At 35.4% G+C, this 26,193-nt stretch overlaps 1 protein-coding gene across 1 annotated transcript in view; it reads left to right on the top strand.

Moving 5' to 3' along the window:
* MYCBP2 (MYC binding protein 2, E3 ubiquitin protein ligase) overlaps positions 1-26,193 on the top strand; it is a gene marked incomplete at its 5' end in the record, with an annotated part of 194,066 nt that overhangs the window by 144,554 nt on the left and 23,319 nt on the right. The window contains 14 exons of the mRNA XM_009281730.1: positions 7,501-9,144; positions 10,492-10,661; positions 11,670-11,914; positions 12,593-12,760; positions 14,453-14,610; positions 15,043-15,242; positions 16,506-16,655; positions 19,436-19,596; positions 20,150-20,306; positions 20,981-21,205; positions 22,002-22,067; positions 24,333-24,572; positions 24,711-24,800; positions 25,796-25,876. Of these exons, the coding sequence (XP_009280005.1) occupies positions 7,501-9,144; positions 10,492-10,661; positions 11,670-11,914; positions 12,593-12,760; positions 14,453-14,610; positions 15,043-15,242; positions 16,506-16,655; positions 19,436-19,596; positions 20,150-20,306; positions 20,981-21,205; positions 22,002-22,067; positions 24,333-24,572; positions 24,711-24,800; positions 25,796-25,876 (3,755 nt within the window). The remainder of the gene's footprint in view (positions 1-7,500; positions 9,145-10,491; positions 10,662-11,669; positions 11,915-12,592; positions 12,761-14,452; positions 14,611-15,042; positions 15,243-16,505; positions 16,656-19,435; positions 19,597-20,149; positions 20,307-20,980; positions 21,206-22,001; positions 22,068-24,332; positions 24,573-24,710; positions 24,801-25,795; positions 25,877-26,193) is intronic.

The following is a 26,193-nucleotide window of genomic DNA, read 5'->3' as shown; positions in this document are numbered from 1 at the left end:
ACCTGTCCTCCTGGGGAGAAATTTTATATGGAAGCATGATTCTGAGGAAAGTTAGAGTTATGCTGAATGTCCTCTAGAATTATTTCCTTAATTTAGGTTTTTGTAATAGGAAGAAAAATGTTGGTCTGCTTATAAAACATACTCTGTGCCAGTAACAGATTGTAGTTTTTCTTTAGAAGAGTTTGTAGCTAGCTGTTCTTTCTGAGGAATGGTTTCTGTGTTTGGGGTTTGGTTTGGTTTCCAAATTCATTTAGGGAAGAGGGAAAGGGCTTGTGACAACCTTTCATCTTCCGATACAGTGTCTGGTTATTTTTTTGTGGAAATACCACAGTTTTGGACAACCATTTCCTTAGATATAATGCTTGAAAAAATGAGAAGTTTCTCGGTTTATTCTTTTCACATCATAGATAGGTAAACTAACAAGAGTCCTGTGTGTTTTGTCAAAGAATTTGTTACAGAAAGGATATTATAAAAAAGAAGAGGGAACTGTGTTACTCAGTTTTGTGTTATTTGCTAGAACTCCATGAAGGAATGATTGTTGTCTCCTACTTAATTCCTTTGCTAATTTTCACACATAGTCACACAAGGGAAAAAAGCTGAGCGATTGTTTTCTTTTTCACAGGGACAGACAAAATTAAGATGCTCTTGTCATGTATTTTAGTTCCTTGTCAGTCTTTTACGCAGCTAGAAGTCCAAAAAAGCTAGAAGAGATGGTGTAACCTACCTGGAGTTCAGGAACAGCTGTATTGACTTGGAATCATAGCAAGATTTTTTTTTTCCAGAAAGAGCACAAGTTTATGTATATTTCTTCCTTGATTATTTCAACAAAGCAGTCTGTAATTACTCCAGCCTGAGTGTGCTTGCTTCTGAGAAGTTTTTAAGATCATCAGTAACAGATTTGCTCAGGACTGCAACCTCCCATAGCTGCAAGATTATTACTGGTTGCTTGATTAATTCGTCTCTGAACTTTGTGAAGAGCACAGAAGACTCAAATTTCTGCTTGGATTCTGAGTATAGGTGAAGTGTGGAAACCTAGAGGGTCAAAGAAGATCTTGTTTCTCAACCTTCAGCAATGTGTGCTGGGTCATAAAACTCCTTAGACGTGACAAGTCAGGGAGGCAGGATATTGCTATGCTGTCCAGCATCAGTTACCAAAATTTCACAATTGGCTGTTGAACTCTGAACTTGGGGAGGGAAGTTTGAGACCTTGCAGTCACCAATGTTAGACTGTTACGCCATGTTTCCTCACATCTGAGTTGCTATTGCAAATGAAGAACAGATTTATAGGCTGAAGAGGCTTTGGACCCCCCTCGTTAGCCTCATTTGTCACATTCTCCCTCTTCCACTGCAGCCCTGGCAGCTCACTGAGCAGCTGCACAGCACAGCTACTGCTTCCTGACGCATCTCAGTCCAGGCAGAAGCTGCAGTGCTGAGCTGCTGTTCAATACGTTCAGAGTGTCCTGTCAGGCTGCTTCCTTGCCAATCCATGCTGCAGAGCTGCAATCCAGCATATGGTCCCACAGTATATGATCAGCCCCTACCATTCGTGTCAGGAGTTCCTTGTCCCTTCAGTATTGTGCTACCGCTTTCTTTTTCGTTTTGTTCCTTTCCTTTCTAGGTGCTAGTTACTGAACATTTAGAACCACTGGCTTTGCCTGCAGTGCTTCTATCCGCATTTCCTAAACTGTGGAGGGGGCACAGAAGACCAGCACACATACAGAGCACATGACCCTTCTTTGCAGTGTTTCAGTAAAATAGAGAGAATATTCTCAACCAAGCACACTGATCTCTTCCATATCATGCTGAAATGACTTAATTGTCATGCGAAGCAGCCAGAGAGTATTGGTTTAACTGTTTTTTCAGATGCTGCATATTGCCAAAGCATCATTCCTGAAAATTTGAGCTAGTAACTTAAACAGTTTCATACCCTAGGCTTTACAGATCTTATAATCAAAGATATGTATGAAGCATACATTTGTCCAGGTCAATCCAAAACCATCCCTGGGGGACTGGTATGGTAAAGTTTGGAGAAAGAGCGCAAATTGTGTCAAGCTTTATTTTAGAAATAAATTTGGCTTATCACATCCTCAAAAATTGTTGTCACAAATTATAAAATTACAGAATCATTTTTAGCTACCCTTCTAGCACAGGAATACTTCTTTCAATTAATAAACTTAAGTGTTGGTGCTCCAAACCCTACCTTTGGGTAATGAACATTGCTACTATTTTTCTAATGATGCTGCGTTTCAGCTTTTGCTTTCATTCACTCACTCATTCCCCTACTGTAACAGTAGCTAATACTTTTCTCCCTTTTTAATATTTAATATTCAAAATTTTGTTGACTTCAGTATATTCTTTTACTTATGAAAAAAAAGAGTCCTTGTCCAGCTGTCACTATGGCATTTAGCATTTTTAGGATGTGAAAAAAGATACATTGATTGCAGTGCTTGAGGAAATTCAGCTAACAGCCATACTGTAGCTTCCATGTCAGTAACAGCGAGCAAAAGAGGAATGCGTTCTTTTTGAAGAGGCATCCATTGCTTAGGCAAAAGGGCAAAAGCAGGTCAGTGCTTTCCTTCATCATCATGCAGAAAAGCAGTGGCATTTCGGAAGAAACTTTAACTTATCTCCACCCTCCAGAGACATTTTGCCAGTCTGTTTTAGAGTTTAAAAAAGACCAATGTGGACTAGTTGGTGGTGTGTCATGCCTCCTGGATTGGCTTACCACTGTTTCCTCAGAGGAAGGTGGCATGGCTGTTAGAAGACTGCATCCTGCCATAGGACTTGAACTGCCTCTTATGTCTCCATATTGCGTAGCTTTTCAAGCTAGAGCTATTTCCATGTTGAAGGAAAGAATGTGACTGAAGATAAGCTGTCACATTAGAATGTGATGTGAGACAGAGCTTGCCTACTGGTCTTTGAAGTCTTTCTAGTCTCTGGGGGTGATTAAAAAAGCAGGAATCCTGACCAAAAAGCTGGTCCCTGTGACTGACTGCTTATCCTGGATAGACATACATTGTTTGCCAAGGCACTAAGGAGATTATGTGGGAGACTCATTCTCTTTGACCCACAGTCCCCTTGAAATGATTGAGAAGCAGGACAGTGTTCAACATGAGCTAGATTACAACATTATAAAATGTAAGTATTCTCAGACATAGAATGAAGCAAAAATGTGCATACATGAAATTTAGTTTAGTAAAGAATTTCATTTAATTATTCATAGACTGGAATGCTCCTATATCAAATTGACATTTTTAGGCTTGTATTTACAGAATTGTTCCTCCACTGCTACTTTGTGTTCCTAATGTGTTTTTCTGCATTTTGCCTTTAAAAATTGGTGGAATGACATCCCGCTACTCAGAAGTAATATAGTTAGTCTTGGATCTCTCCAAAGTATTTGTAGGCATCAAAGTAGGTAATACTGTTCTTAAATTTATGCTAATACTGCACTGAGAAAATAGAGATTATTTTCTTGTTTTAAAGAATGAAATTCTTACTTCAAGCATGTGTGAACACCTTCTCATTATAGAGTTTATAGACTCCTCCTCACTGCTTAAGATAGGGTTTTTAATATATTTATGTGTACAAGTTAGTAAATGTAGTACCAGACAAAAAGATCTCTTAAGAAGTGCAGGAATTGAAATCACTTATTTTCAATAGACTTGTCTTCTTCCATTTGTACAAAAGGGTCTCTCTAAAACAGAGTATCTTCTAACATACACAATCCCTTTAAAATTATTAATGCCGCAAGAATTAGACTTACCTTTTTTCTAAAGGAAGGAATAGGAATAGGAATTAGAATTAAAAACAACATTATAGGAAAGTAAAATGATAGACTTGAAACTAAAAGTCCCTCCTGTTACCTCACTCCAAACTTCATTTGAAGCTGTACCTCTAACAGATTTGGTGTCAGTAGACTCTATACTGAAATTATCTTGGACTATGTCAGAATTTAACTTTGGGTTTTTTTCTTAAGGCAAAATTATTTTTAAGGGTTGATACAGATTTGTTTTCATGTCTTGTTTGATAGAATCTCTTCTACTGCTAGTTATGTCTCTTGGTAGTATTGAGAAACTAAAGTTCATATTACACACGTGAATTTTTTCAAAACATTACATTATTGAGGTGTATTCAGATTTGAAAACAGATAGTTTTGATGGGTTTAAAATATTTTTCTTCATTCTTTCCAGTGATCAGTGAGACTTTCCAACACAAACATCTAGGTGTTCTCTAATTTTCTCAAAAGAATGTGAGAATTGGTCATCTAGAAGACCATATTGCAGTTTTAAATAACTAATCTCTAAATTTACAGATTAAAATTTCACATTTAAAACCAGAGTTCAGCTGAAAACTAGGTACTGTTTTTATAGTAAACCATAAATCTCATTGGCTAGTCTACACATATGACATTTTTAGATCCTAGAAACTAATACTGAAATCACAGATCTTTTATTCTTTTAAAATTTAGATCAGGGAAAACATCTTGAAGTAACTCTCATTTAAAACTAAGGTAGGAGTCTAAACAATGAATTCAGAATACTTAACAAAGGAGATGCATATCATTTGAAATGCTTGGTTTTATCTTTACTGCTTTTTCCATTGAATCTGTGCTGCTTCTGTGCGACTGTTTTCCACCGTAGAAACTCCATCCTGCTGCCTTGCTTCTCGTGAGCGTATTTACAAAACTAGTGATGTAGCTGGGCCTGCCTCTGCTATTTCATCTCTCTCTCACAAACTGAAGGGTGGGTACGCATGCCAACGTAGCAAGGTTATTCAGTTTTTACATGCAAAATGTTTGGGTTTTTTTCTCCTTCCATTCATTTTCATTTCATTCGCTTAATAAAATACTGTTTCGAAAGTAAACGTTCAAGTTTGGTATTTGTTGGGAGCTCACTTGATAAAACTATTCAGTGTTGCCTTCCTGAGTTGCAGCAACTTCATAATATGTGATCTAGCTATCTTTTACTGCTTTCTAAACAGAAAGGTGACTGCTAATCTAATCTAATAACACCTGTTTTCAAACAATAGGCAAATGAAATATGGAAGAAGAAAGGGGAAAAATATATGGTCGTTTGTTTGTTTACAGAAAAAGCAGTTTGCTACATGATTATGCAGTTTTTCATTTTGGGGATTTTTTTTTTGTGCTGATAGTCTAGAATGCTAATTAGGATTATTTACCTGTATATGTGCAAATCCAAACCTGTGTTTTTAAAAACATAAAATATTTTTTATTGCTGGAAGCTACTGTTAAGCTATGCCTTTCCTAAACATTTTTGTTTTAGAATGTTTTCTTGCTTGATATTCACTAGTCATGCATATACTTTGAATTTGATACATTGCTGAATGGTTTACGGTGTTTTATGTCCTCTAAGAATACTATTGTTATCTTTTCACTATTTATTCCTTTATGAGGAATTCTGTAAAAGGTTCTATCTAGAGTATTTTCTCATCTGGCAAACCTTAAATTCATCTTTTTATTTGTTTGTTTCTGGGGAAAGTGTGTATAAAAATTACAGTTAACATTTCTGAATTCATTTGTCACAAAGTAGACATCTCAAAATAGCTCATCAGTAGAACTGGTGAATAACTGAGCTGGCATGAACAAATTGCTTGGACTGATATTTAAAAACTTTTTTCTTTTAGCAAGAATTTTATAAACCATGATGTACCACGCTATTTCTTCCCCCTCTCTCCCCCCCGCTAAAAAAAATTATAGAACTCATAAGAAAAAAATAATAAAGACAGACTGGACTCTCAAAATTGGTTATGATGATGTTTGAGATGTTCTCTTTATATTCTGCTGTTTACATTTGGCATATTGCTCCTGAATATAAACAAAATATTTCTTCTCTGCCTGGAGAAGTATGAACTCCTCCATGTCCCATGTCCTGGGAAGCCAGGAGAGTACCCTAACCTTCAAGCTTGTCAAATATTCTAATATAGGTATCCTCCACTTTTTTCTGTTGCTGTTTGGTTTATTATATGCTCCTTAAATATGGAGGTAGCAAAATAATAAGAATTGTTGTGTAACCTGAGGAAACATCTGGGTTGCTAGACTTTGCTCCAAAAAATACATTTGTTTTTGTATTGTGAGAGGTAACAGTAGGAAAAAAAACTGAGAGCACTCTGTGCTTCTATGTATTTTCTAGCATGGGGTAAGGCCTCATGGTTGGGAACTGGAAGAAGTTGGTTCAGATCCCATAATGCAGAAGGAAATAAACACAGATTACCCACCTTCTAAGTAAATGCTGAAGGTACTGGATAAAAGATCACTGCCTATCCTCTCTGTTCCCATTAGAAACCAAGGTCTAAATTTGCAAATATTCCCTGATTAACTGAAACTTTTTTTTTTGACAAATAGTTGTTTCCCAAAAAAAGTGCCCAGACCAGTGGAAATAACCTTTTAATGTCTAGAAAAGTAAAAAAATCCAAAGTGCTTTGACCTAATTCTAGAAGCCTTACAAGAGAAACTTAATGTTTAACTAATGAAAATCCATTCAAATCGGAACGACTTAACTATGCGTTCAAGACTTTGCAGTGTAATGCTTTGTGGAGAGACAGTTATATTTAATTCACGATTGCTGCATTGCTTGCCAGTAACTTCAACATTGCTTGCCTTAATTTTCAAAATACAGTTCTGCAAGAGGGACTGAGTGTGTTCACAGCATCATTAGAAGCAGACTGCTTAATGTACTTATTTGCATATACTTGTTTTGCATGTATTTATATTAAGCTGCCCATAGTTTTTATAGTTCTGTGGATTGATACATGTATGAAGTCAATATGCATAGGAATAATAAATTACTGCATCAAAATAAAAGGACATCATAGACCAGAGTTGATGGTTTAGCTTAGTGGTTGAAAAAGGTGTTTCTTTTTTTCTTTTAGTAGCTTGTGTTCTGGTAGCAGAACATTGACAGTTTGTGGACATAAAAAGGTGGACACCTCAGATTATCAATGTGAATCATTTTAAGCATATTTGTAAGTCTCTTAACCAATTTGCCTTATAGTTGTATTTACTTCCTACGTTTCCTGACTTTTGAGCATTAAAGAAGATAAATCTGGTAATACATTTGATCTTTCTGCAAGTCCTTTGTTGCAGTCAGGCTGACACACATAGAGATAATAAATAAATAATCCTTGATTTCTGTTACAACTGTGGTAAACTTAGTTAACTCCTGGCATTTTACCTAAGAATGTAAATTGTGCTTCCTGTATTAGTGTTTTGTGGAAATAGTTAACTGTGCCTTTTGATACCTCCATAGCAGTGTTTTCTCTGTAAATATTTCCTAACACTTGTTTGTATGTATCTTTGGGAGAAGAAATGTATTGAAAATATTCTAGGGGAAAAAAAATCCCTTTATATTCCTTTTCATTTTGACTTGAACAGAAGCATGTGTTTGAATTTTATCTTGTGTTCAGATGTTTAATCCTTTTTTTGTATTATTAAAGGTATCACTGTCAAAACATAATAATTTAATTATACAATATACTAAACAGGTGACCGAATGAATTTCACAGGAGCTGCTAGACCAATTTCTCCAGCAGGAAAATCAGACATGTCGTCAAAACACAGAGCTGACTGCAGGTCACCGAAGCTTGATGTGCGAATGAATAGAGCTGCTGCTGACCAGAAAAAACCCAGGAATACAGAAGGCTTATCTGCCAGTGAGTCTCTTATGCTGAAATCAGATGCTGCAAAATTGCGGTCAGACTCTCACAGCAGATCTTTGTCTCCAAATCATAACACTCTGCAAACACTAAAAACCGATGGAAGAACAACTACTGGTCTGAGAGCTGAATCTCCAGGGCCAGGAACACGGTCGTCTTCTCCAAAGACAAAGACACTTACAGCCGTTAGATCTGGTGCTAGTTCTCCACGATCCTCATCACCCCATGACAAAACTCTACCTCAGAAAGCTTCATCCCCTGTAAAAACAAAGCTTGATCCTCCTCGAGAACGATCCAAATCAGATTCTTACACATTAGATCCGGACACCCTTCGCAAAAAGAAAGTACCACTAACAGAACCCTTAAGGGGGAGGTCCACTTCACCCAAACCAAAAATTATTGCAAAAGATGGAAAACCTGTTACAGAAACTGAAAATAGAGCTCCTTCCCCTCATGTCGTACAAGAAAATCTTCATAGTGAGGTTGTTGAAGTATGTACTTCAAGTACTTTAAAAACTAACAGCATTACAGATAGCACCTGTGAAGACAACACAGAATTCAGAAGTCTGGATGATGGTTCTAATAAAGTTCATTTCAGCATAGGAAAAGCACCACTGAAAGATGAGCAAGACATGAGAGCATCTCCAAAAGTGAGCCGTAAATGTGCTGGTAGGCACACAAGACCCAAAAAGGAAAAATCCAGCTTTCTTTTCAAAGGAGATGGCTCCAAGCCCGTAGAGCCTGCCAAGCAAGCAATGTCACCTTCCGTTGCAGAATGTGCTAGAGCTGTATTTGCTGCGTTTCTTTGGCATGAAGGAATAGTTCATGATGCTATGGCTTGTTCATCTTTTTTGAAGTTTAATCCAGAACTGTCCAAAGAGCATGCACCAATACGAAGCAGCCTTACTCAACAGCCTGCAGAGGAAAAAGAAACAAAGTTGAAAAATAGACATTCGTTGGAAATATCATCTGCTCTTAACATGTTCAACATCTCACCTCATGGACCAGATATATCTAAAATGGGTAGCATCAATAAAAACAAAGTCCTCTCAATGTTAAAAGAACCACCTCTGCATGAAAAGTGTGAGGATGGAAAAACTGAAACTACCTCCTTTGAAACATCCAGTCATCACACGATGAAATCCAAGTCTCCTCTTCCATTAACACTGCAGCACTTGGTAGCTTTCTGGGAAGATATTTCTTTAGCAACTATTAAAGCAGCTTCCCAAAACATGATTTTTCCAAGTCCTGGTTCTTGTGCAGTGTTAAAGAAGAAGGAAAGTGACAAAGATAATAAGAAAACCAAAAAAGAGAAAAAGAAAAAAGAAAAGGTTGAGACTAGGCCAAGGGGAAATCTTTTTGGCGAGATGGCTCAACTTGCAGTGGGAGGACCTGAAAAAGACACCATCTGTGAGTTGTGTGGAGAATCCCATCCATATCCAGTGACTTACCACATGAGACAAGCTCATCCAGGTAAGATTACATGTTTTTTAACTCCTGTGTCCATCTGTAAAATGTATTGCACACACACATTTTGGTATTAGTTACTGTTACGAAAGTACGTCAGGCTGTCTTGTCTAACATTTTAACACAGTTCACTATATAAGCTAAATTAAAACTTAGACACGCTCACAAATTATTTACATGCTTGTGTAAGTAATCTTAAGTAGTTATGGATCTGAGCTTTCAAAGATGCTGAAGAAAGTTGTTTGAAACAAGGCCAAAACAATGAGCTGACTTTACAGTAGCTCTTCAGAAACGTGCCATTTGTTACACTTTAGGACTTGAAACTGTGCTGAGAAAATTGGAAATAAAATCAAAAATATGAGATTGGTTAATTAGAGTTTCTATGTTGCCAAAAGTTTTCTATTACTGTTCTACTGTGAATAGTAGAAAACTTTTATTTATCTGCTGTGTCAGCACTGGGTATCAGTGACTTAATTTTTTTTTGTTTAAAATGTATCTTAAAAAAAAAACACAACCCATCCAGTTAGAGTCTCTAGACAATTTGTATTGTAAAATACAACCCGAGTCTGCTATTTTGTCTCTTTATGTGGGTCCCTGAATTTTTTCAGGAGTTTGTCTAATTTTAGGAAAATGAGGTAAATCAGTGCTAGCTAGGCATTATCTTAGCTAGTCAACTGAGTTCAAAAGATACATAAGTTGTGTTTTCTTTAGAAAAGGGATCACTAATAGAAGGGATTAGCTACAATATAGCTAGTAATAAGTAGCCTTGTTAAAGACAAAATAATTTCCGTGTTTGCTATTATTTGCTATATATAATTATTTTGCCAGTTAGTGAAGTTCAGGTTGATGTCGTATGCGCTCATTTTAGCACTGTACACGAAGTTAAAGCAAAATTAAGGAGGCTTACTATTCAGCAATTATCTATGCCCTGAATCTTTCTGAGAAACAATAATCAGCAAAGGAATGCACTTCATTCCCTTTTAAGCTTTGTTAGATGGGGGTAGGTTTTTTATGTTTGTTAAATTATAGATAATGTTGGCTAACATTTAATACTGATCTTACTATCACTTAGCTGTCTGAGTAGGGAGCTGTTGACGCTTTGGACAAGTTCATAAGAAAAACTTGAAAACTACAGTACGTTTGGATTCTTTGGATACTGCTGGGACACATGGACATGCACCTTGTTTTTTAATCAGTTCAGAGATAGAGAAGAGGAGAAAATTAGGCCAGGAAAAGACAAGCGTCTTCCATCCCCCTCTCCATCCCTCTTTTACAGTAATAAATAGTATAATAAATAATATAATAATAATCCTTCTTTTGAAATAACTTTTTTCATCTTTTTCCCCGATGTAGGTTGTGGCCGTTATGCAGGTGGCCAAGGTTATAATAGCATTGGGCACTTTTGTGGAGGATGGGCTGGTAATTGTGGCGATGGTGGTATTGGAGGAAGCACTTGGTATTTGGTTTGTGATCGATGCAGAGAAAAATATCTCCGTGAAAAGCAAGCAGCAGCAAGAGAGAAGGTATTTTCATCTGTTTCTCATATGTTTAGCGCTCTGTCTGCTTAACAGTACTGTGTTCACAACTTGAAAATAAGGTAGGGCCAGTTTAAAAAATTTGGAATTTCAGAATTTTGGAAGGTTTTGGAATATCTGCTTATGTCATTGATAGGTTTGAAATAATAAGATAGAAACTTTGCTGATTACTTCTGACCAGATTTCTTCCCTTCAGACAGTAGTGTTTTCAAATTTGTAAAGTAATTTTATTTTTTTATCCCAATACAACTGCAGCATAGGATGTGGTACCTAATTTTTAAAAGTATGTGTCAGTTTATCTTTGAATTCTGTTTTATTTGTTTACTGAAATATGAGTACTGTTTTAACTTTATATGTTTATAGTTACTTTAATGATCTTAGTCATCCAGATTACTGGATACAGATGCCAAACACTGGGCAAACTAGAGCAATTTTTAATGGGAATAGTACGAAAGGTGGTGTTCTTATATTGGTCTTCCATGACCAATTTCAGATTCTGGCTTAAAGTATACAAATATGTTGAGGTTTTAAGATAAGCAGAGCAATGCTGATTTAACTTTATTTTTGAAACTAAATTTGTTGAAACTTTTTGCATGCAAAATTCATCCTGAGACAAACATCAAAACTTTCAGCTGTTTATTAAAAGTTTGCAAAGTTATGAAAATAATAGAAGTTCCATTTTGTAACAGAAAACATTTTATAACAGGAAGAATCAAGCAACTTTAGTACAAGTGACATTGTCAGCTTTTCCTGTGATGTAATATAATTTAAGTAATTTGTTGAAACTTTTTGCATGCAAAATTCATCCTGAGACAAACATCAAAACTTTCAGCTGTTTATTAAAAGTTTGCAAAGTTATGAAAATAATAGAAGTTCCATTTTGTAACAGAAAACATTTTATAACAGGAAGAATCAAGCAACTTTAGTACAAGTGACATTGTCAGCTTTTCCTGTGATGTAATATAATTTAAGTATACCTTTTCTTAATTTCTCTAGATTAAACAGTCTAGGAGAAAACCAATGCAAGTTAAGACTCCCCGTGCCTTGCCAACTATGGAAGCTCATCAAGTGATTAAAGCCAATGCACTGTATTTACTGTCGCTAAGTAGTGCTGCTGAGCCCAGTATCCTCTGCTATCACCCTGCAAAAGCATTCCAATCTCAACTTCCCAGTGTCAAAGAAGGAATTTCTGAAGACTTTCCCATTAAAATGCCATGTCTCTATCTACAGACTTTAGCAAGGTAGTTAAAGAAAGTTTATGAATATTGATTTTAATACTCATCTATTTATAGTGTTGGATAAAATGTGTATAAACAAAACTAAAACTTACACAGAAAAACTTTCCTAGTTCTTTATGATCTTGTTCTTTCTTTTCCGTTTCCATTATCCTGTTCAATTTCTTAGATTGTATTTGCTCCAAGGGTCAAATATAACCTGAGTAGCGTTTGGATGCTAAATATTTTTTTAACAACAGTATAGTTTCTGTCCAAAGAATTTAGAATTTCTTGAAGAGTTTAACTTAGTGTGTTAGTACCAGACATATGTGCTACTCTTCTCTCTTCACAGTTCAAAATAATAAGAAGGAAACCAGAAGACTTATGCTTACTTGGTATTTCTAAGTAGATTTCACTGTAGTGTCTCATGTTTATGATGGATAGACATTTGGGCCTAAAATACATAATGGAAATACCTGATGAAAATACTAGAAGATAGCAAAGAGTGGTCCCCACTCCCTGTTGGTTGAAAACGCCATTATATTTTCCACTAACACTTGTGAGTCACAACCAGCTTAAATGCATTAGGTGAGGAGTAAATGAATAGCGTTGGCTGACTAAATGTATTGGCAAAGGACTTTTGTGTATGTGTGTTTCGGGAACTTGTAATCCTTAATCCTAATTTAAAAATCTAATTTGATGTAGGCATCATCATGAAAATTTTGTTGGGTACCAGGATGACAACCTCTTCCAGGATGAGATGAGGTACCTACGCTCAACTTCAGTACCTGCACCGTACATCTCAGTTACTCCTGATGCAAGCCCTAATGTCTTTGAAGAGCCAGAGAGTAACATGAAATCTATGCCCCCAAGGTACTTCCTTGTAATTCTAGGTACTACATACAAATGCTAAAGCATTAGCATAACACCAATTTAAAAAAAAAAAAAGAACATTGCTGTAGTTAAGTAGCTAAAGTATGATATCAGCCCAGATCAATCTCTGAAATGGCAGCAAAAAAGCCAAAAACATACAAAGCTGTAGTTAGAAAAATATCTTCAGTGAATCATAGCGTATCAGGTGTATTTTCAACCGCTAGCAATGCAAGTTTGCAAATCAGATGTGAAACTTTTAACTGTAATGCAAACCAATTGCTTCTCTCTAGAAAGGTCTTGTTTTTACAACCTAAATATGAAAAAAAAATTGTTCAGAAATTGATAAGGATTTTTAGCATACCTCAGGGAAATTTATCTATAGCCCTTACTCCAGGCCTGCTTATTTTCCTGTAGAGACAAATACATTTTTTCCAGAATCTCCAGAACTGCAGAACTGAAGAAGTGATCTAAAGAGCAATGGTCCAAGGACCATAGCTGTTGCGAACTCCTGGAAAATATAGCAATTTTTTTCCCCTGTGTCTCTATTCTTTAACACAACTGACTGTAGTGCAGATTAACGGCCTTTATGAAACGAAGTAGCTGATATCCTCCTTTCAGGGTTTCATTTTAAAGGGAAATTTGAACAGGAGGGAATTTCATTACCTTACTTTTTTTCAAAGCAAATGTTGCTGCTTCTTTCTGTGGGAAGTTAAAATGTCACTGAAGAAATGATAACTTAATGCTATCTAGGACCAAGAGCGCTAGATGGTTTCTGTCAGGTTAAGCCAGTTTATCTCATTAAGTTTACTATGACCTAATTCAAGCAATTACAGAATTTTTTGTTTTGCCAGGGAAAAAAAGGCTCTTACTGTTACTTAATAATAGTCCAGAATCAACTTAGATGCTCGGTGTTTTCAGATGTCAAACAGTGATTCCTCATATTATGATGAGGATGTAATGAAGAGAAAACTTGCTTTTAATCTTTTTATTTCAATCTGTTATTTTATACTGACTGCAAAAACAGTTTATTGGAATACTACAATCTACAATGTAGTCTTTTCAGAAATAGAACTTTTCTAACAAAACTCCTTAAGAGTGCATCGTATTGGTATATTCCTTTATTAAAACTGTGGACACCATGGTCTCCTGAGGCCTATAGGGACAGCATAAACTGGGAGTTCTTCTGCAGACTGTAAGAAGTCCACTGAAGGTAAGGAGTAAAACATGTCAGAGGCGTAGCCGTAGCAATTGAAAATTGGCTTTAAGGCTAATGATGTTAGAAATGTTTACTTCACATAAAGTTCTAAATTTCAGTTGGCTTGCATATTAAAAATTCCACTCCATAGATGTTTTCACGTGCATTCTCGGGGCAAATTTGGTCTGAAACTTCAATTCAGGCATGATCTGAATGTTTGTATTCTCTCTAAAAAATACCTAAATTCTTGGAACTTAACATGTACATCATTACATTTGTTTATAAAGCACTTGCATGCTTTTTCACCATGTGTAATTCTAATACATGTTCCTTCTTTTCCAGCATTTAAACAATTATTAGGTACATAAGACAAACTTTCATGCAGTAGTAGCATTGTCATTAGGAAATGCATGTGTCTTTATTTAATATTTATATATAATTCAAGTATTCTCTATATATTCGTTAATGGGTCTATAACTTCACTGATTTCTTTGTAGTTTGGAAACCAGTCCAATAACAGATACAGATCTTGCGAAGCGTACAGTCTTTCAAAGATCATATTCAGTTGTTGCATCAGAATATGACAAACAGCACTCAATTTTGCCAGCACGTGTAAAGGCAATCCCTAGGAGACGAGTCAACAGTGGAGATGCAGGTAAGAGCACAGACACCAGAAGCAGTGAAAAAATAGCCAAGGATATGGCATTGGATTTGCAGTTCTTCTTGGAAACTGTAGACAAATATAATTTTTTATAAATACATGTAATGGCTTTTATTTCTGTTTATTAATAAACATTGGCTGTTTGTTAATCCGCACGGGATTAGTTTAAGAACAACTCAGGAGTTACTGCGGTTCTGAAATTTGTGGTGCATCTTTTGTGCTTGATTTAAAAGTTAAGGTGGTATTTTCTTTCTCAGTTGAAGCATCATTTTTCCACATTGCTTTTTTTAATGCATTTTTCTCATAGAAAAAATGAACAAAAATATCAATTCTAAAATTGCTCTATTGCTTTTTATTTTTACTGTGGCTATAAAATTAAAATGCACAAAGAATCTAATGTATGCATATTTTTATGCTTTTGAATAGAAGTGGGGTCCTCTCTCCTGAGACATCCATCTCCTGAACTTTCTCGGTTAATCTCCGCCCACAGCTCTCTTTCCAAAGGAGAGAGAAATTTCCAGTGGCCAGTATTGGCGTTTGTAATCCAGCATCATGATCTGGAAGGACTTGAAATAGCAATGAAACAAGCCTTACGGAAATCTGCTTGCCGAGTCTTTGCCATGGAGGTATTAATGTACTAATGGACCTTCTATGAGTAAAATAAGACATTTGTAAATTCTGTCTCAGAATTTTTTAAAAGGATTTTTATATAGATTAAAAAACAAAAAAGGAATTATTGTGATGTGCAGTAAACCTATTCTAAAAGTTCACTTGTGTTATTAACTCTAAAAGTTAAGAATACAAAAGTATTGCCTGTAAACCTTCTTCAGTAGTTTATCAGTTGTGTAGAAAATCTCTGATAGAAGAATATTATTAAGGCTGCAAAAATCAATTATACGAATACAGTTTTCTCCTCATTTGCTCAGCATCTTCCTGGTCTTACTTGCCATTCCTTTTTCAAATCTTGGACTGAGTATTCTTTCTTTAGAATTGGTTTGGTGCTGGTAATACCTAGATATTTCACAACTTCCTTCCGAGATGGGTGAATGCTACCCCTGTTATGTAGATAGTGAATGAGCGACGAAAAGATCCATTAAAGATCGATTGCTTCAATAAAAGCTGCAGGAGGCATCCTCATTGAGGCGATTTTTTTTTTTTTTTTTCAGCTAAGCTTTATTAAAGTTTCTTCTGAACTTGTATACAGCATCATGGGGTATTTTTCAAGTATTTGTAACGTGTGAAAATATAGGTGGATTTTCTCCAGTATTTGTAACGTGTGAAAATTTAGGTGGATTTTCCCAGATAAAGTAAAAAACACACCTCTACTGTTAAGCACCACCCGTCAAATTTCCAAATATCAACGTGCAGAAGTATTGCAGCTTTTAGAAGAGTATAAGAATGTTACAAATTCTAAAAACCCTTTTTTCCCCACTATGTTGATTTTTTTGGAAGTGGCTGAATTGTTTTTATTTTTTCAGTCAATGGCAGAGACCAAACGAGAGAACCTAATCTCAGCCTACAGAGTTCTAAATTAAAAAGGATCTCTACTTTGTTAACCAATTTGAATAGTAAGGGGTGCTGCCACCTCATCCTGTAATAATCTCTGAAAACACAAAAGAACTTTGCTTTTTCATCCTTAAACCTTTTTTCAAAGAACTTATTTTTGTGTATGGTGTTTGTGAATTACTTTGCTATGTCCCCTGTAATATAGTTGTAATTTTAATAAACTGTTTTAGGTACAGAGCAATGTGTCTTACTTGAAGACCTCTGCATTATTATTTGCCTGTCCAAAAGCATCTGTGCAGCTCCTTACATAAATGGTTTAAGAAATGGTTTTACTCCAGGTTTGCTTAACCAATTGGTAACTCCTTGTGTGTATTTTATTTTAGGCTTTCAACTGGCTTCTTTGTAATGTCATTCAAACCACTTCTCTTCATGATATTTTATGGCATTTTGTGGCTTCCCTGACTCCTGCACCTGTAGAACCTGAAGAAGAGGAGGATGAAGAAAATAAATCAAATAAAGAAAATGCAGAACAAGTAAGTGAGGTTCAGCGTTCCTTTCGTAAATATAGTATCTCTGTTGATTTTGTAGTCAATTTAGAAATGTTTTTATTATGTGTTTAAAAAAAAACCACAACACACACACAAAAAAAAACCCCACAACACCTTAATCCTCTCTCTGTGAAACAGAACCTTAATTATGGAATGAAAATTTTTAGTCTTAAATTGTAGTTGAACTCTTTTGATAGTCATAGATTAATTAATTTTTCTTCTAAAATCGCCAAATTTTGTTGTGATGATGAAGAATTACAGTCTTTTAATGCATTGTTTTTGTGAGTATTCATGGGAAAGCAGGAAAAACAAAACAAAGCACAAGCACATTGTTAATCCAGTAACAAAAAAATTTACTGTTTGCTTTTTATTCTTTCTTTGCCCCCCAAAAAGAAGAGAGAAAAGAGAAAATATTTTTCAGAGAAGCTTTGTTGTTCGGTCTGCTGTGTCTTTCAGTGCTTTAAGAAAAGTCTGTAGTTAATTCTGAAAATCTATAGTTAGTTTAATTTTTTTTATATATATATAAATATATATATATAAGTAATTATATATACACTAGATATAGTTAATTTAGTGATTTAAGAAAAATCTATGGTTAGTTCTGAAAATGTAGCATGTAAAATGGTATAGTCACTCTTCCAAAAGGTATCTTCATACAATCTCTTCTAGATTTAGCTCTGATTGAAAACATTATCATGTCCACAATGAATAGCTCAAGAAATCATGCTAGTGCTGCTAGTAAGCCAGGGTAATTTTTATCACTTCAGATCTAATCCAGCTTTGAAATGAGAAGTTCTGAAATGAGTCTTCTCAGCGTTGCAGCCCTGGTACATTGCTACAGTTGTTTACAAAGCAACCATTCTTGTCCTAATTTTTATGTAGAATATCAACTTTTCCATGCTACTGTATCCACATGCAGATTTATAATTCTACTTACTTATTTTCAAGTGTGCCAAATTCTTGTATGTATCCATTAAAGCTGATTTGCAGTAGCTCTGTGTATTATATTCTGAATATTGTTTCTGTGCTTGGCTCCAACAATTTTCTGCCTTGTAATATTTTCAACTGCTACATCAAAAGCACTGCTAGAGTGAGGGAAATGTGTTCCCACTGGTCCTTATGCTGGGCAGCCTCCAATATAACCTTTACTATATAAAAGAATAAACAAATATTGTCTTAGCTGTAGTTTGGATAATTCCTGACTGAAAGATAAAGATTATAAAGAAATGTTAAAATACGCCACTTCTATTCTGGTGGGAATGCTGCTTCTCTTTTGATAAAATGAAGGGGGGACTTAAAAAATTCCCCTTGGTCACTTGGCTAGGATGAGTAATTTTATGGCATACAAGAAACTGGCAACAGTTTTCAGCTAATTGTTAAATATCACTCAGATGATGTATATTCAAATCACAACATCTTCCTTCAGTAGTCTGATCATATGATAACAATACCCATTTAAATATACATACACAATGTAATAAATCCAAGGCAGTTTGGTGCTTTTCCACAAATGGAATTCATTTCCTTATGTGAAATATTTTTACATATTCTTTTAATATACTGGGAGAGGGTGAGAAATCCCGGTGATGAATTCTGTAAAAATGGGGATGGGGATCTAGAACCATGTATGGTTTAACGCATAAGATGTAGGTTCAAGGGCAGCGTCCTTGCTAAAGCAAAACAAAATGCAAGAATTACCAAGCCGCAGAGGAGACGGGAGAGCAGGATGCTATCTGTGTAGATAGGATCCTTGGGGGGAAGGGGAATACCTAGGCTTTGAACTTTTTCTGAATAATTGATTATATTTAGCGTAGAGTTCAATCTTATGCTTCCTACTTCAAACGCTGAGTTATACTTTACCACATTACGCCCTCCAGGAAAATAGAGAGAAATGTCTGGTTTGATGATTCTTGTCTAGATGAGCAGGTGCCTAAAATTCATTTCAAGTAAGACCATAGCATTTCTAGGCATTCAAGCAGTCGAGTTCCATGGGAAATCTACTTGCAAGAATAGACATAGACAATTTAATGGGTTTAAAATAATAAGTTTGAATCTGGTTTTGGATGTCAGTATGTTGGGGGCATGCAGTTGGGTTCCGTGGTTCAAGCAGGATCAGATTTTCTTTTAAAAACGAAGCAGTTGAGGAGGCAGAGGAAACAGTTTGTATCCTTCATCGATCAGTCTTTCCCTGCCTTCTGAAATAAGAGATCCCAATCACTACCTCCTTCTCTTACTCTTCCCCATAACACGCCTTGCTGGCCCCCACCCTCTTTGGTCCTCTGCCACTACCTTCATATCCCAGTGGAACTTGGCGCCCAATGCACAGCCGTTCTGATACTGACACACCTTAATCATTATTTTCGCAGCTCTAATGAAATAAAGAAGCTGATAACCTTAGCTTAATTAGCAAGTTCGCTGTGATTGGGTTTTGCTGCTCAAAGAAGTTATTATTAACAGCTGAAATGTGCTAATGTTTCTAGAGGTTGGGTTTGGGGGTTTTTTTGTTAAGTTATTGCGATTTAACGTTTCACATTTTTAAATCATGAGAAATATCTGGTAGTATACTTTCCGAATTCCTTGTTTGGTGTTCATGTATAACTTGCTATTGTAAAAATTCTCTGACAGGAACTGCTTTGAAGTTCCCATTCATTATAGGATTGTTGCAGTTATTCTTAAACCAAATATCATAAACACTTTTATTTCTATTTATTTAACCTTTTTGTCTGAAAGCCTGTTAACAACCTACAAATTACTTTGCATCTTAGGAGAAAGACACAAGAGTATGTGAACATCCTCTGTCAGATATAGTGATTGCTGGTGAAGCAGCTCAGCCATTACCCCACACTTTTCATCGCCTCCTCCAGACAATCTCTGATCTTATGATGTCTCTTCCCAGTGGTAGTGCATTACAGCAAATGGCCTTAAGGTAAGCACAAATTAAGAAAATTCTTAGAAGGCTGGAAACGTTGTAACATTATAGATGGAAATTTAAAACAACTTTGTGTGCCTGTGTGAAAAGGATCGTGTGTATCCTTATGCATAGGAAAGATATATGTAAAAGATGTGTGTGTGTTTATACATATAAATACTAGTATAAAAGACTTTGTGGAGAAAAATGTATTTGCTCTTAAATTCTGTACTATATCCACTATGAAAAAAATACGTATTATTGAATAATATGGTAGTATCTATGTGTATGTGCATGGTATTGTAATAGCTTTTGCTCAGAAATCTGTCATCTGAATATCCTTAAACTGTTTGAATTTTTTCGTGTGTATGTGTCTCAAAGATACAAATTGAATAGTAATGATTCTATTCGCTGTTAAAATTCTAAAAACACTTAAGATCCTACAAAAATTTGAAGTTAAAGGTTTATAGAACACATTTGGAGAAGCAAAAATGTTATTAATCGTTTTGCTGATAGGTTATGTATTTTAAAAACTATTCAAAATTTCAAAATCCACTAAATGTGTTTTCAGGTGCTGGAGTCTCAAATTCAAACAATCTGATCACCAGTTCCTGCACCAGAGCAATGTTTTTCATCATATCAACAATATTTTGTCTAAATCTGATGATGGAGATAGTGAAGAGAGTTTTAGTATCAGTATTCAGTCTGGTTTTGAAGTCATGAATCAGGCAAGTATTACACCTCTCTCTCAAAAGCAGAGGTCAGTTGTAAACAGCCTGTACTTTCTATAATCATTCTGTTTGAATTAAACCATCTTTTTACTACAATGTCATATTTCCTTGAATGTATCTCAGTTTGGGATCTTGTTGCTGATATTCAGGTTCTCATATTTAGCTTTGGAGGTTCAAATATTGTCCCTTAGCCTGTATATCACTCAAACCTAAATTTTGGAGCAGTGCTTGTAAGTGCTTGTTTGCAAGTAAAGTGTTTGGGGATCTCTTATAGTTCATTTAGTTAATTCATTTGGTTCATTGAGTTTGTTCATTTTTTTTAAATGCTGCGTACTTCCAGTTCTGACTTGCTTATAGCTTTTTTTTCTTCTGTTATTCTGAAGAGCACAAATTAGTACTCCTAATGAATATCTTTAAAGTGTTTTCTTCCATTTATTAATACATTTAGGCATTTACTAATATATTCTGCTGCTAGCTATTAATATTTCCTTTGGTTTCAAGGGCTGGATAATTTGAACCAATAAATGACATTTCTTCTGCAGTTCAGAGAGCATATTCCTCAGAACAGATATGTCTGTATGATTTTAAAAATTTTAAATAATGCCTGTATTTGGGCTTGTTGGTTTTTTTTTTTAAACCAGATATTTTAATGGTCTCATTTGTTTTCACAGGAACTGTGTATAGTGGTTTGTCTAAAAGACCTAACCAGCATTGTTGACATTAAAACATCAAGCCGACCTGCCATGATTGGTAGCTTAACAGATGGATCTACAGAAACATTCTGGGAGTCAGGAGATGAAGATAAAAACAAAACTAAAAACATCACAATTAACTGTGTAAAAGGAATCAATGCACGTTATGTTTGTGTTCATGTAGACAATTCCAGAGATCTTGGGGTAAGAAGAAAATGAAATTAAATGCCTCTTACTGAACGTGCATAGTCAAAGTTGTATATATTCATCAATCAAGAACCACTGTTTCTTTGTCCGGTTCAGTTTGTAATTCTAATTCAGAAGCTCACATTTCAAAGTTAAGTTTCTAATTCCCGTGGTTTTGAAAGCAGTACCTAATATGATCAGACCAATTCAACTGAATTTGCAGTTTGCATGAACCGGAGACTGGGAAACTTAATTCTTAGTGGCGTGTTGAAATAACGAGTTTTCATGAAATCCAAACTATTTTCTAGACTTCTGACTACCACAAAGTACAACTGTCCACTGCGTCTCACCTCAAAATTTCTACCTTTTTCACCTCAGTTTGTCCTATGCAGAGTAATAATACTTTGTAAAACACAGAATTATTAAATATAGGGAAGTTCTAACATGGTTAATTTAAGTAATGTGATCTATCATAATAACACTGATAGGCCATAACAGAATATCTCAGAACTGTATCACCTTGCCAGAAAGAGACAACCTTTTCACTTACTACATTCATGTTTATTGATCTGTGCAGTAATGTTACAAATATATCTTCGTTTCAACTACAGGTTTTCACATAAGGAGCAAATTTTTTTTTTTTTTTTGAGCTGTGCTTTGGAATTCTTTGTCCTTGGTTTTGATCACTTTTTAAATTTATTTTCTTAATGAAACAACTTGTCTCTCTCTTACGTACGTACGCTCGTTATGGAAGAAATAGTCAGAATGGTCCTCAGTTGAAGTATTTTGTTCCTATTTTGCTTGTCTGTTGCAGAACAAAGTAACTTCAATGACCTTCCTAACTGGCAAGGCAGTAGAAGATCTCTGCAGAATAAAGCAGGTAAACATTTTAACAGTTGACATTGAAAAACTGCTGTCATTTTTTTGGCTGCATATAGCAGAGGTCCAACAAACCTCTTTGTTTTGGTTTCTTTTAGGGGTACTTATGTCAGAATATACCTGAAATAGTTGCATTAAGTAGTATTACACGTTGTTAGATATTCTGATGCCTGGCTTCTTAGTGTTGCACTGTCATTGCCTTTTCTCTGCTTCACGGAATCATTTTTCATTAGAGAAATGCAGCTTAAGAGTGAGGAGAAGTAGGACACCATGAGAAGGAGAAAAATTATTTACCCTCAACCTGAGTTTTTCTAGTTACACGGTCTAATACATGTTTATAGCACACGTTTTATCCTGCCATTTTAGTTCTCAACTTCAGGTAGCTGAAGACTTCTGTTCAGAGACTCGAGTTCAGAATGGTATTCAGTCTTTGTACTCTTGTTGCTAAGCCAAATGACAGATGCATGGTTTTTACACAGAGAACAATGTTTCGTATTTTGACACTGATGTGACCCATCAAAGATATTTAAGGTTCCAAGCAGGCAGTTACCATTTTGGGCTCAAAACTTTATTATTTGGGTTATTGACAGTCAGTGGTAAAATTCTCCAAGAAGAAGCATCGTCTTACTACAGAGGAATGGTTTGCTTTTCTCTACCTCTTACCCTTAGAGAGCATTTAAGGCAAAGATACATCTCCAAAAGATGTTACAAATCTGAAGAAACTAAACTTTGGTACAGTCATACTAAACAGCGAAGTGTGAGTGTGTGTATATACATAGACAGATAAAGTTTGTGTGCGTATTGTCTGTGAGTCTATAGATGTAGATAGAAGATATAGATGGACACACCCCCTCCCTCCTTGGAGAATTCTTTTTTTTATGAGAAGACTGACTTGGTGTGTCTACCTATCCAGCTAAATAAAAGAAGGCCACGGCAGAGCTCAGGCGCTGGACTTGTGATCATTCATACAGCTTGTTAGCTCACTCCCTGGCTTTGCTTCTGCCTGCTCAAACACAGTGCCCAGGCATTTTTCTAGGGATGGTTTACTCCCAGAAGACAGGCAAGACTTGATTCACCTTTGCTCCCTCCTTGCTGAACAGTCCTCTGACATTTCTCCAACGGGTTTTTTATCTTCAAGCATGCCAACATACCATACCCTAACTCATGCATACCCTCTGTCTCTTGATATTAAAAAAAAAAAAAAAGTCAGTCTTGTCTGCTGCAGCACAGTTCAGTGCAGACTCTGAGAATTAGTGTAGAAATGGGAAAGAATCATAGAATCATTGAGGTTGGAAAAGACCTCTAAGATCATCGAGTCCAACCATCGACCCAACACCACCATGCCCACTAAACCATGTCCCTAAGTGCCTCATCTACTCATCTTTTAAATACCTCCAGGGATGGTGACTCAACCACTTCCCTGGGCAGCCTGTTCCAATGTTTCACCACTCTTTCAGTAAAGACATTTTTCTTCATGTCCAATCTAAACCTTCCCTGGCGCAACTTGAGGCTATGAACAAATATTAGCTTGATTATAAATGAGCCTTTGGGCCCTATGGATGTGAGAGAGGGCTCACTTGACTCGGGGCCAAGTGTAATTTAGGCCCACTCGGGTTGCTCTGAGCAATGGTGTGGGCACCACACCCTATCGTTTTTTATCTTCCAGTAGTGACATCACAGTTTAAATCATATAACGTTAATTACATTCTTTTTTTAACCATATTTATTTTAAAATAAACTTAATTTGATAGAATTGATCTGTCTTTTTTACAATTATTGAGTCCTGCATCTCTTGATAAGGATATCAGACATTGATTTCCACAAAGTTAAGATTTCTTTTGCAGGGGTTTATGTGAATAGGGATGGAATAACTTAAGTACTGATAATAGTGTGTTATATTTTCAGATAAATTATGGCAGCTTTTTTTTAAATTAAAAGTAGTGAGAAAATATTAGTTCAAAGTGGTTTTTTGAATATGTGAACTATTGCTTAGAGGATAAAAGGGATCGATAGCCCACTATTTTTAATAGGCTTTAAAGACAATAAATGGATATATGTAATTTTATTTAAGTTTGAGAATTTTTTTATCTGAAATCATGAAGTTGAGTATTTTTATAATTAAGCATGCTAGTCTTACTGTTCAGAATGAAAATTTCATAGTAAATACTGCATTAGTTCCAGTGATATATGATGGGTTTGTATTAGAGGTAGGTGACTTTTTGTTTGATGTAATGTCAGTTCCCATCTTTATATTCCTGTTTAATAGGTAGACTTGGATTCAAGACATATTGGCTGGGTAACAAGTGAACTTCCTGGGGGTGATAATCACATCATCAAAATTGAACTGAAGGGTCCAGAGAACACACTAAGAGTTCGACAAGTGAAAATTCTTGGATGGAAAGATGGTGAAAGCATTAAAATAGCAGGCCAGATTTCTGCAAGTGTAGCTCAACAAAGAAACTGTGAATCTGAGACACTGCGAGTATTCCGACTTATTACATCCCAGGTGGGATTTTAACGATGTGTTATACGGTGAAAGTTACTATAAATCGTAGACTTTCAATGCTTTATGTTTTAATGTAAAATGTCATATGTGCACAAGTTTGTCTTTGAGATAAGCTAATTGTCACTGTCTTTCTTCCAGGTATTTGGAAAACTCATCTCCGGAGATGCTGAGCCAACCCCAGAACAAGAAGAAAAAGCATTGTTGTCTTCCCCAGAAGGAGAAGAAAAAGTACACAATGTATTTATTTGTATTCTATCAATAATACTTTGCTGAAAAAATGATCCAGGATGATTTTCAGTATTTGTCCTATGTCTTATGCTACATAATTTTCAGATCAAAACAGAAGTAAAATATCAAAATTGCTTATTTTTAAAAAATTATCATTGATTTTTTTATTAGTAAATTATAATTGGAACATATGCATTTAATGGAAACATCGTAGTAATGGTGGCGCAAATTATGCCTACAGTTACAGAAGTACTTAACACCTGCAGTAACAGTCGACCTGAAAGTCCTTCTTGCCTATTATCTTGTGCCTTAAGAGGGGCTCTGTTGATGTTTAGAGAAAAAGTATTAAGAAACCGCACTAGTATCCTTTTACCTAGTATACTCTCCTGTCTTCCAGCAAGGATTAGTTTAAGAAGTGCTCCTGACAAGGTCACTGAATCTGGACTGTCATGTTTAATAGCCAAAATTGGACTGTCCTCCATGAAAGTAATTTAGTTTTTCAGATGATGTATGGTTTTGCTCTACCCAGTACCTTGTGGCAATAATTTCTATGACTGAATTATTCATTTTGTAAAAGTGTCTTTTTTCCCCCGTGCTGTGTGGTAACTTAATTGTGTGTTCCCTGTTTCTTTTATTGTGAAATATATAAACTGAAAACTATATTCCGTATGCTGCTTTATGAAGACTTAATCAGTGATTGTATTAAGCTATGTGAAGAGGCTGAATCTTGGATAATTATACTTCACTTGTTTTGCTTATTGATTATTTTATTTCATGCTCAAATTTCCTCTTATAAAGAGAAAGAAAGTAAATACATCTAAGAAGTATTTATTAACCATAGTAAAATTGATCTTGCTTATATATCTTACTTCTCTGTAACAAAAAGCTACAAGCTTTTAGAACAAAGTTTTTCGATATTCCATGTTAATTGTTACAGTAATTAGGAAATGTTCTTGAAACTCTTGATCTAATATTAAATATGCTTTTTTATGAAGGCAACATCAGATGCAGACCTGAAGGAGCACATGGTAGGGATCATATTCAGCCGGAGCAAACTGACAAATTTGCAGAAGCAGGTTTGTTCATTCTGAAATGCTTTGAGGATTAAGTGTCTGTGTGTTGTAAAAAATATGCTCATTTTCAGTGAATATAGTACCTTTTACTTGACACTTTCAGTTCTTCCATTGTTCTTTATAATCAAATTTTGGTTTACATTTTAAATAGTGTGTGTGTGTGTGTTTTATATGAAAAATCTGCTGAAATTGACACTGGAAAAAAAAACATTTTAATAGGATAAAAAACCCTATCCTATTAATCATAGAATCGTAGAATCACTAAGGTTGGAAAAGACCTCTAAGATCATCAAGTCCAACCATCAACCCAACACCACCAT

The sequence above is a fragment of the Aptenodytes forsteri genome, unplaced genomic scaffold (assembly GCF_000699145.1).
Source record: "Aptenodytes forsteri isolate BGI_AS27 unplaced genomic scaffold, ASM69914v1 Scaffold51, whole genome shotgun sequence".
NCBI lineage: Eukaryota > Metazoa > Chordata > Aves > Sphenisciformes > Spheniscidae > Aptenodytes > Aptenodytes forsteri.
The sequence above is the reverse complement of the archived record's forward strand: the minus strand, read 5'-3'. Positions and strand labels throughout refer to the sequence as shown.